Source organism: Taeniopygia guttata, chromosome 3 (assembly GCF_048771995.1).
Source record: "Taeniopygia guttata chromosome 3, bTaeGut7.mat, whole genome shotgun sequence".
Lineage (NCBI taxonomy): Eukaryota > Metazoa > Chordata > Aves > Passeriformes > Estrildidae > Taeniopygia > Taeniopygia guttata.
Window position 1 is genome coordinate 18,830,663 of NC_133027.1, and position 12,280 is coordinate 18,842,942.

Sequence of the window (12,280 nt, forward strand, 5' to 3'; positions counted from 1 at the left end):
TACATTTGTGCATGAAAGACTGTGATACCTATCAATATTTATATCTGTTCATTTATGTAAAAAAATACATGCTCAGGAAAAGGCTAGTGGGAGAATATGTGTGCAAGGGATTGATATGGGGAAAGCAAAAATAAATATTTTTTAAAAACTACTGCCATAGTTGCTCAAATGTTTTTAGCATTATTGTAAATATTTTCCATTTGTATATGACTTTGTATATATTTTTGCTTGTCTTCCAAATGATTGTGGAAACCTGATATTTTACATCTGACTGATTAAAATAGTAGAAATATACAAAAATGTCTACTCACAAAAAGCTCTTTGGGGCTGGAAAAGTCTCAGGTCATCACAGCTACATCAGGATTCATATTTCAAACAGGCAGTTATCTGGGGGAGGTAGGGATGGTATTTTTGCTGTTATTTTCCCTTTTACAGACAATAACACTTCACAATTCTGTTTGTGGGACAATTCACATCAGCTTCAAGCAAAATGAGGACGGATAGGTTTAGCAGTTTAAGTAGGTGGTTTTCAGAAATCTGGTTTAATTCAATGAATGTTTTGCAGCACTATTGGCTTTGATAACCCACAATTGATGAATGACCACAAATAGATGAGGAAAACAAAACTGTTTTCATGTTATGGCTGCCCATAGCCCAAAAAAGAGATTGTAGTAGAAGTTTCCAGTTTCCAAAGGCAAAAACAGGTGGGCATTTCTCACTGATTTGCTACCCTTTTTCTACTCTTGAAAAAGAGTGCTACTGTAGAGGAGCAGTTTTCTTCTGATTCCTGAAGAGTATGAGCACTAAAACTCAAAGAACAAGGTGAATTAAATTAGGTGAATGAAAGAAAGGCGGGCTTTAAAGAGATTTTGGGAACATTATTACAATAAGATTACGCAGACAAAATAGGTCTCATCAAGTAAAGCCTAGGCTCAAGTGTAAGCTACTTTACCGACACAAAATCAAAGTTCTTATAGTACTGACTTGAGAAAGCAATCTCAAGATGAATTTGTTGCATATTTATTTATGCATATTTGGAGAAAGAAAAAGCCCACATAGCTGTACATGTGAAATGCCAAAATGTCACATTAATACCAAGCTTAGCAGGAAAATTATAACTGAGATATAGATTTTCTTTTTCACTATGCCTTTCTTGGACTATCTTGTTCTTGTGTACAGATTAATCCTGCTTCATTCCCTGTGTACACTTCAGTGTTTGTTAACACTATATTTTGAGAAAGTATGACTTGTATTTTAAAGTATATATGTGAGTCTGTTTTGCTTGAAGATGATCATTATCTTCAAACTGAATTGTCAGAGTCGTAAAAAAAACTGATCCATCACAGATATGCAAAAATCAGAGTAATGTCAATAAATGTAGTGTGGGATTTCAGGGGAAAGAGCCAAGATGTTTTTATTCTGACTGTTGTGAGAATTATTTCTAGAGCTGGAGATATTTTTTGAGGGTGGTTTGCTTGTTTGGTTTTGTATGATTTCATTCTGGTTTGGTTTTGCTATACATTTGGGTGGGGGGTTTTGGGGGATTTTTCTAATAGGCTATAAAAAGATTGTCTTAAAACTTTCAAAACTCCAGGGACAACACTTTAAGACCAACAGATAAAAACGTCATGAAATTCTCAGGACTTAAAGGATTTTAATGGATATTATATTTTAGCCATTTAGAGTGGTCCAGCCAGCAAGCAATTTTAATGAAAATCCAAATACCTATGTATGTGCCTGTGTTAAGTTTGTAATGATGCAAATGTGTCTCAGTATCTGTGTGGGTCTATGTTACCTACAGTCCATGTTTTCACACATTTATTCTAGGGTTAGATCTAACATTCAAAGTTGAGAATATTGTATTCAAACTGAAATACCAAGTTGGTTTTTGGTTTTTTTTCCCCCAAACCTGTACTTCTATCCTTTCTTCCATAATAAACTGAGCCAACACCCAGGCTGCTCAATACCTCTACCATGATAGTTTTAAGATGTGATGACTTGTGGTCACCAATCCAAAAACACTTTCAAACACTAGATATGAAAAATTCACAATAAGCCATGGAGAAATTCCCTCTGGCATTAAGAACTGACATAGAACTGAAGCTTGACTTTCCAAAGCAGTAATAACTGTTCTTACTCAGGAGGAAGCAAAGAGAAGACTTCAGCTAGACACATTTGAGACTGCATGGAGGTGACCTTAATCTGGTCTCAAAGATTTCTAATTTGGTTAACTGTGATCAGTCTTGAATAAAAAACCTCCATAGGAAATAAAACAAACAAACGACCTCCACCTCCCAACCCCTGAACAAAACCACCCAAAGTATCATGGAATACTCTCAGAGCATTGTTTCAATGTCTTCTAAAATACCTTAAAATGCTTTTTGAAACTTCTTTGATATGTACAGAAAGAATAGTGGTATGGTGGCTGTATATAAAGATTTTATTTCATTGATTTACAATGATCAGCTTAAACTTCCTATGTTTACTATGACAAGTCACATTCAAACCCTTATTTCATATCAGTTACACATCTCCATTCACACAAAAACATACTACTACAACAGACTCCTGAAATGATATAGATTGCTTTCAGTGTTCTTAATAGGTCTGATAAGTTAAGCAGAAATTGCTTGTCACCCAAGAATTGCTTTTTGAAGAAATGAGCAATTTGCTAACTGTTGGGATAAGGAAGGAACAGGAAAATGGGAAGAGCTGTGCTCACGAGTCATACAAAATTATCTGGAATTTTTTTTATGTATTGAGTTGACTTTCCCCCAGATCTGAAGGTTTCTATCAACTACAGCTGAAGTTGATTAGAATTTTTCTATTATTTTCTGGGTATTAAGGGTAACCAACAACCTCCACCCCCTGCCCCTCCCCCTCCCAGCAGAAAGGAAGGAATTATCAGTTGATATTTTCAACCCTGTGTAAAAGCTTGTGGAAATACAGACATTAAATACAATTGAGAGATGTGTCTTGTAAATTTCCTGGGATATGGGCATATGTCTACTGGCAGGAGCACTAGAAGGTTAATTTCTGCAATAGATGGCTTGTATTAATTACAAATTTTGAATTTCTAACAATATAACTCCATCATTTCTATAAAACAATATTTAATATACAACAAACTTTCACCACATAAACACATTAAAAACACCTTTTTATAGTTTCAAGAATTGATTACAGGTTTGTCATAAAAACATTTTCATAACTAGAATCTTAATACAGAATGATTTTTTCTATGCCAAAATACATTTAGATGGTAAATTGTTTGTAGAAAAAGATACAGAGAGAAATGGGGTTTGCTGGCATGTAATCCATTTTATTTCATTCTTTCATGGTCAACTTTAAAGCAAAGTTAAAAATGTTTGTCATAAAATATTTTATTGTTTTATCCAGAGTCTTAACCAGAAAAGAAGAAGGAAGATAATTGACTTATTCTGCATTTCAGTGTCTCTCAGGCGTGCCCAGAACAGCACTTAATACACACTACCTGGACCATAACTACCTGTCAAAGGTTTTTTTTGAAAGTTATAACATTCCCATTAACTTTCAGCTTTAGGTGCCCATAGAATGAGGAGTGGATTCACTGTCATAGCTGAATTGCATTTACCAAATGCAACACCAGAAAAAGAAAAATCCACATAAAACCACATAGGAAGATTGATCACACATTTTTATTAGAGTCTTTTGAACAATTGCATTATGTTGTTCCTTTATTTAAAAACTCTTGCAAAAAAAGACATTGGAGTGGACTGGTTTCAACCCTGAGCATTAACACTGCATATCAAGTACTGTAGTAAAGAAGCTGGTTAAGTTTGTAGCACTAGCACAAGTCACTGATATTAATCCTCTAGGTGATCAGGTTTTTACAAAAAAAATACATAGTTTTCAATAAATAATGCTTAATTTTACAACTTTGATACAGCAATGTCATACACTGTTTTGACACATACTAAACTCTGCATGCTATATAGTCTACTAGAAGACAAAACTTTGCCATGCATTTTCTTTTTCTAGTGCTAGAAAACACTTTGTCCTCCAGTGCATTGCCTCAAGCAGCCTTACCATCTTCCTTCTCTCACAGCAATAGGCCGTGCACTGGCATGCAAAAACCTCAAGAAAAGGTTTCCCCCCCAACATCACTCAGACTTCTAAACAAAAGTACTTTTCAGCTTTTCCCCCCAAGACCTGGAGTGGCTATGAAAACTAATTTCATGTGGCCTTGAAAAGTCTTTGAAATTACATATTTTAAAAGTGTCATGCTTGAAAAACTGCTCTAAAACATTCAATTTCCCCCACCTGTGGCCATCATGCAACATCATTGAAATGTTGTAACCATCAAAAGTCCCACACTGGAAAACAGGCCTCCATTTTAAAACAGCCCACCAAAAAACAAAAGGAAATAAGAAAAAAAAGTATCACAGCATTTATGTAAAGACTCCAAAACGCCAACATATGTACAAGAGCAAAACCAGATACAAATTGTAAATGAACTAACAATGGCATATAACTCTTCTCCCTGGCTTTGCCAGGAGTTGAGGCAAATTGGTTTTGGAGATAAGCAGGACGATGGAAACGAAAACAAATTGTGACAATGGGAGTTCCCGGATTAATCATTATTACTTGATCAAATTTCTTCAAGCAGTAAATCAATGTCTTGATTTTACTGGAAGTGTGAATTACCAAAATCTAAATCCTTATTCAATAATTCTAAATTAAACCTGCTTCTGAACTTTCAAGTCTTAGAATTTTGGCACCCTTGCACTTTTTCATCCTGCAAGATTGCACTTCACAGAAAATCCAGATGTAACTAACCACAAAAGAAGAAATTTGATTAATTAATAAGGATTGAAACCTCCATTCTCACACTTCCAGGTTGTTGTTCATCATTGAAAACCATTCACCCCTTCTTATCCATATTGCTTTAGGGGTTTCCTTGTATCTACAGAAGTCATTCCTTTTAAATTGCTGTCAATCACAATTTTTTCTAACAGTTTTTAAAATATTCCTATCTTTGCACTGGCATAAGTATTGGGTTTTCTAAGAGAATCTCACCCCAAAGAAGGTATTACTTTTATACATGAAATATTACGAACTTTTGCTTCCCTTTTTGTCATTCTACATTTTCTGCACATTTGTGCTTTATATTGAATATAAAAATAGGTCTTTAAAACTCTATTTACTTTAAACTCACTAAAAAACTACTTGCATGTGAAATTCTCTTACAAATTCACTGCATCCATGTAGAGAAGATAAAACTAATTAGGCAGTTAATTGGTATAGGTAGTGTGCAAAAAAATTAAAAAAAAACAATCACAGCCTTGGATGTGAGTGAGGGGAAAGGAAATTAATCAAAGAAATACAACTGTATAGTAGGGGAAATGTAAGGCAACTCATTGTATTAAGTTTTTGTTGTTTATTTTTTCCTGGCCATTCTTACAAATGAAGGTTAGGAGGAGCTAAGACACCTATCCTGCCAGCAGCCCTTGAGGCAAAAACTCCCATTAAGCTCAATGAGAATTTTTTTTCTTTTAACCAGAGCAGGTTTAAGGCCTTACTAGGCAACAATTGTGAAGATGCAAAACAGAATTCATGAACTGTTTTGATTATCAAACACCTAAAACTGATATGGCCCTGACTTTGACCCCAACCAGTTTTCCCCTGGTGTAACAGAGTTGCACTTTCCTCAAAAAGGCAGGAGTGAAGGATCATACTGCACGCATGCAAATCACATTCAATAGACTTGAAGTTTCATCTGAATGTCAGTGAATGCCTAAAGAGCATGTAGCACTTAAAGGACGCTTGGAATGAGCCTTTCTACCACATTTGTAAAAGACTGCACTTAAAGAAAGAAAATATTTCTTAATTGTGGTTATTTTAAAAGGAAGGGAAAAACAGTAAAAACATCAAAAGGGGGGGGGGGGGAAGGAAGCCAGCAAAAAATATTCACCTTAAAGATAAAAAGAATCAGCATGTTTGATTAGGTTTTACATTGAGCTGACATCCTCAGTGTTAGTAAGGAAATTGTCTTTCGACATAGAAAAGCTCATTTTCCTCCCTCCTATCACTGAGTCCTATTACACATTGAGTAGTATTGTACAGAGACAAATGCAAGGAATGTGGGGAAAAAGGCCACGGGAGATCCCAGGCCTGCAACAGGACTGCTCTAGCACATCAACAAAGATTCCTACGTACACAGAAAAAAAAAAAGGAAAGAGAAACAGAAGGTATGAATATTATTAATGACAAAATAAAAAAGAGTAGCTTAGCAGATGCTATTTTTCATGAGTAGAAGATTGTTTTTTACTCTCACTGAGATCAGTAGGATCTTAGGCATTCAACAGCATCAAACTTCAGCCCTAACTATGCAGTGGCTTAAACAGAACACTACCTAGTTTTTTCCTTGAACAATATGCAATAAAAAACTCTAAAATAAAAGTAACTCAAGTGTTTGGCCAAAAAAATTATCTCCCTGCACCATATACCTTCACTCAAAATATTCCTCTGATATAGTACAGTATAATTCCCATTTAGAAGAAAGAAAAGATACACTTTTGAGTGGGTATTATATTTTTGACTAAAGTAGACCTGTTGCTCTTTTAAAATACGCCTGACTGCTCTTTAACTGGATCATTTAAATCAGCTATCCTTGAGTAATATTTTAAATGGTAATTTTAAAAACAGCTTCCAAAAATATATGCAAGTCAAAACTTTCGTAGGCTGAGACACAGACCTTATTACAATGCTAACTAAATGCAGCCTGTATTTGACCATAATCATTCATAACTCATTGAACATCTGTAAAGCACAAATGTTTAATGACACTGCCTATTATCACTTTAATAAACAAGGATGCATATCAGAAGAAAGGGACTGAAAGAACAAGTCACCCTACCCTCATGATAGCTTGAAGAATTACTAAGAGAATTTTGGCTCAGTTTTAAGACTTAGAACCTGATCAACTTACTCCATCACCCTAGCCCAAAACAGGATTTTCGATAGCAGGATAGTGAATGGCTAGGCTAGAGCACTTCAGTGTAACTATTTTCTTTCAGTCTTTTGCCTTAGAAGAGATAAATGTCATTTGTTTTCAATCTGATTTCTAAGTTATTACATGGAGAACACACTAATCATTTGAGACCAAAAACTGAAAATTCAAGAAACTCTGTTTTATTGAGGACTATCCATTGCCAAGGATATCTTGTATATTGTAATTAAGTTTGTTTTAAAACACAGTTTCTCATAAAGAATTATCACAATGCAAGACATAAATTTGAGTTCCCAGATATGCTATATCTCTTTTCTGATAGCAAAGATTTAGGCCAAACAACTTTTATTTAGAATCATGAGTGTTTTATTATTATTATTAGAAAGAGATCAGATTATATTAATCATTTTACTACCAGTTTAACTAACCTAAAGTAAGATATCTCACCACTTAAATGCCTAAGAGTTGTCTTTGATTAAACATAACATGCATGCAGGTTTTAATGTTATGTTTTATTATGCCTTACAAATGCGTATGCAGGATTTTCATTTCAGCAAGTCTGAAAGCCTGTAGCAGTGGTTGCCACCAAAATACCAGCACAGTGAATTGTCCCTGTAAACAGCTGGATCATTAATTAGCGGAGAAAAAAAAAAAAAGTAGTAATAATTTACCAATGCCTATCAGATAAAAAAAGTAAACTTCTTGAGAAACAAACTTCCACCTCGTGAGTCTGTTTATTGCCATCAGCAGCTATTTCAGAGCACACAACTGAAATCCGATGGCTCCTAAAATCCAAAAAAAAAAAAAAAAAAAAAGAAAAAGCACACTGACAAAGTCTGTTTACCTACAGCCGAAGCTCGTACCCCCTTCCCCTGCCCTGCCTTCCCGGAGCAGCGGGCGGCTCTCCGGAGAGGCCGTGGCCACCCCGGCGGGCCGAGCGCTGCCCGGGGCGGAGGAGATGCAGCACCGCTACCCTCAGCATCTCCACCTCGAGTCTGGCCCGGGTTATCCATCAGAAGCGGGAGAGGGGGAGGAAAAAGCCCAGCGGGGAGAAGACCGGAGCATGCAGAGCGGGGAGCGTCGCCTTCCCCAGCGCCGGGAGCGGGCAGGGGGCCCCGCCGCGCCCCCCGCCCGGGATCGCGGCTGCGGGGCCGCGCCGGGAGCGGCGGCAGAGCCCGAAGCGCCCGGGACAGCCAGCCTGCGCTGCCCGGAGCGGCCGCAAGCAAACCCCGGCCCCGCGGAGCACAGCCGGTGGGAAAAAGGCGACGAGAGGGAGGAAAAAAAAAAAAAAAAAAGGAAAAGAAGCAGTCCTGACTCTCCTCCCCCCCTAGCTCTGATCGTGCACCACAGCCTACAGCTACCGCTCCTCCGCGGGCGAGGGGTGACAACACGGCATCTCCAGCGTTACTGCTACAGACACTAATTGCGATACGAGTTTCTATCAGTTCCAGCTGATTTATTAAAATTGTAAAGATACAGACTTTCAGCATTAAAAAAAAAAAAAAAAAACAGGCTATGATGTTGACAGTGCACAAGTCTGCTTTTGCCATCATTTGCTACAAAATATGCAGATGGTCTGTACTTTAGATTATATTGCACAACATGAGAAACTTTTTAAACTATGTGCCTTTTTTCTTTTTTTTTTTTTTGCTAAAATCGAGAATCCAGTTTCATACCTTCCATCTGGGGCCCCATCCACATATCACAGCGTATGAGATACATAAAATCCTACTATAGTACAGTACATATACAATCTTTTAAACTAAGATAACAGCTCTGAGGTCTATATCACCATTTTCAATAAATCTTTACCTACAAATATTGAACAAATCTGAACTATAGCTGTACAAAAAAGTGTTTGTTTCTTTTTTTTTTTAAACCACAAGGCCTTTAGATGCAAGGATTATTTTTTAAAATTTTAATCCTTTTAAAACCAGGACGTAACGTACCAACAAACTTGCATGCTAAAAACAGAGAAAAACAAAGAAAATAAAAGGGAAGAAGTGCCTGAAAAGTCTTACTGAAAAAACACAGCAAGAATGTTCCCTTTTCACTGTACAAAAATACGCCTGAAAATATATTAATTTTTAAAAAAGACTGAGGTCTGTTATGTATCAAAAATGTTTCAATACCTTTTTGTACTGAGGTCTAGGCTGTCTGGTATTCAATCAAGGAGGTATAAGGGAACAAGTTACAAAAAAAAAAAAGTTGGCAAGTAGAAATCACATTTGTAAAACCATAAACAATTTGATCTGAAAAGTAAACTCTGATCTTAAGTCAGTTCAGTTATTTGTAAGCGTTTGTACAGTCTGCATTTTTTCAAGCTCCCTGCAGCTTTGTTAAGAATCGGATGCATAGAAGACATCAGTTTTCTCCCTCCAAAATAAGTTGCAATGGTCCCTTTCGGAAAAAAAAAAAAAAAAATCATAGCAGTTCGTCAAGATCTCTCACGGGAAAAAAAATAAAAATCCACAAACCCCCTTGAGTAACAGTTGTGCTGCCAAAAGACTTCTTTGCAGACCATCTTCCAGACTTCAATCAGAGACTGACAAGCTTCAAACAGCGCCTTCTGTATCATTTTTCCCCCAGTCCCATTTGCCTTTGCTGTTGTTGTTGTGATCACCAACATAATAAAAATTAAAAAACATTAAAAAATTTAAAAAACAAAAATAAAATCACAACTCCCGGGCTCGGAACTAACTTCGAGATTTTTTTTTTTTAAAGAAAACAAGACTTATTTTTTTAATCATTATCATGATCATCATCATCATCGCTGGCGTCGCGCCGCTCCAGCTCCGCCGCTCTCGCCGCCCGCCCTGGCCGCCGCCCCCGCTCAGTACGTGAACACCAAGTCGGAGAAGTTCGCTTCCAGCCAGTCGCCCGCGATCATCTCGCTCAGCTCCGGGGTACAGTAGTCGGGGAATTCGAAGTGGGAGCCGAGGCTGCCCTCGCTGAAGGAGTCCAGGTCCTTGTCCACCAGCGAGAGAGAGAGGTTGCCGGCGGCGGCGCCCGCCCCCAGCTCGGCGGCGGCGTGGCCGTGCTGGGAGAAGTTGAGGCTGAGGTCGAAGAGCAGGTCGTCCGCCTCCTCGCTGCCGGCCGACGAGGTGGAGATGGACCGGGAGGAGGCCGGGGAGAGGCCGGGCGGCTGCTGCGGCGGCGGCGGGCCCTGCTTGGTGATGTTCTTGAAGCTGTAGTAGAGTCTGCTGCCGCCGCCCGCCGCCGCGGCGCCGCCCCGCACCTCCTCGTACAGGCTGGCCCCCTCGGTGGACTCCGCCGAGGAGCTCAAGGTGGGGCTGGCCGGCACTTTGGCCACGTTGTACCGCCGCAGCTGCTGCGGCCCCGGCTCCTCATCCTCGTCCTCGTCCTCCGCCTCCTGTTTGATCCGCAGCTGCAGCTCGTCCTCGTCCTCCTCCTCATCCTCCTCCTCGTCCATGAAGACGCACTTGACCGTCTTACTGGTCACTTTCAGGGTGCCGAAGACGTACTCGTCTCCGGCGTAGTCCCCGTGGTGGGCGGTTTTGGCTCCCGGCTTGGGAGGCGAGGAGCCGGAGGAGGCTTTCAGCTTGCTGCACTTCTTGCTGGAGCTCTTGCTGCTCTTGCTGCCGCCGCTGCTGGCGGGCGCGTTTTTCTCGGGACTTTGGCTGGCGTTGGGCTTGGCCGACGGGTCCATTTTGGGCTTTTTCCTGGGACGGTACTTGTAGTCGGGGTAATCGGCCATGTGCTTGAGCCGCAGCCTCTCCGCCTCCCGGATGAAAGGGATCTTCTCGCTGTCCTTCAGCATTTTCCACCGCTTGCCCAGGCGCTTGGAGATCTCCGCGTTGTGCATGTCCGGGGACTGCTCCATGATTTTTCTCCGCTCGATCTTGGACCACACCATGAACGCGTTCATCGGTCTCTTTATGTGCCCCGACGCCGTTTTGCACCAGTCCGGGTCGCTCTCGTCTAAAGCGACGGGGCTGCAAGCCATGAACTCGCCCTCTTCGGTGTCCATCGCTTCCCGGGGCAGGTTGCTCTCCGTCTCCGTACTCTCCGCCTGCTGCACCATGGTGGGCTCTCTCCGAGGCGCCGCTCCCCTCCGAGCCAACAAAGCCGCTCCGCCGCCGCCCCCTCCCACCGCCGCACCTTGCCCGTGCTGCGAGCTGCCGTGTGCGCGGCGCGGCGAGGCGGGGCCGGGCGGGCGCTGTGGCTGTGCCGCCCGCACCGCGGCGCCGGCGGTGGGGCCGGGCCGGGCCGGGTCGGGCGCGGCTGGGCTGGTGCGCTGGGCGCGCGCTGTGCCCGTCCCCGGCCTCGCGCCGCCGCCCGCCCTGCGCGCGCTGCCCGTCCTGCGAAACTCCCGGCTCCGCGCGCCGCGCGTTATCAGCGCCTCATATGGGTGACATCACCGCCGCCGCCGGCCAATGGCGCCGCTCGGCGCCGCCCGCCGCCGCGCCCCCTCGCCGCGCGCTGACACACCCCCGCGCGGGGAGGAGGCGCTGCCGCCGGCGCTCCGCGGCTCTCGGCGCACCGGGCCCGGCCCGGCTCGGCTCGGCCCTCCGCCCGGGGGTCGGCAGTGCCGCCGTGGGGAGATCGCCCGCCGGCCCCGCTGCCGGGCTTGTAGCGGTGCGGGGAGGCGCGGGGCGGGGCGGCGGCGGCGGCTCCCCCGCGTCTCTCTTCCTCCGGAGGCCACGGAGCCCCGCGTGGTTCGGGCGGGCGGCAGGGGGCGCTGGCGCTCCGCGGGCGGCGCGGCCGCAGCTCCGGGAGCGGAGCCGCCCCGGGCGCAGTGCGGGCACCGCACGGGCATGGCGCCCTCCGCGCCCCGCACATGGCCTCCTCCTCCTCCTCCTCCCCCGCGGCCGCGCTGCTCCCCTGGAGCCCTGGAGCGCCTCGGTTCCCTGTCCTCCCAGGGCTTGTGTCGGTGTCTGGTCGGTAAAGAACGGGGCCGGGAGAACTCGGGGTAGAGCCCGGTGCGCTCCCGGTTCCCTGCGGATGCAGACGGTGCCTCGGTGGCCCCGGACTGCTGATCGGCGGTATCCGGGGTGCGGGAGGTCCCCTTCTCCCCCGGGGAGGCCAGGGCTATCCGCAGGAAGGACGTGAGAATCGTCGCACTGGAGGCACTTACCGCGTGGTGTAGGCAGAGGATAAAGGCATCTTCCCCGAAGTAGAGCGTGAAAATATACAGAAAGCATCGAACAGTGGTGATTTTCTATTTGTTTGCGTGCTTGTTTTTTGGGAAGCACCAAGTTATTCAGGACCCTGTAGTGGATACACCTATGCGAATAATCCCATGTTTGATTTTATCACAGAATGTCT

General features: G+C 43.2%; 1 protein-coding gene across 1 annotated transcript; it reads right to left on the minus strand.

The window, feature by feature from the left end:
- Positions 1 to 3,657: 3,657 nt before the first annotated feature.
- On the minus strand, positions 3,658 to 11,300 carry SOX11 (SRY-box transcription factor 11). Its single transcript, XM_030270088.4, has one exon. It carries the CDS (start codon positions 11,034 to 11,036, stop codon positions 9,825 to 9,827), a length of 1,212 nt encoding a protein of 403 aa, XP_030125948.1. The 5' UTR covers positions 11,037 to 11,300; the 3' UTR covers positions 3,658 to 9,824.
- Positions 11,301 to 12,280: the final 980 nt, after the last annotated feature.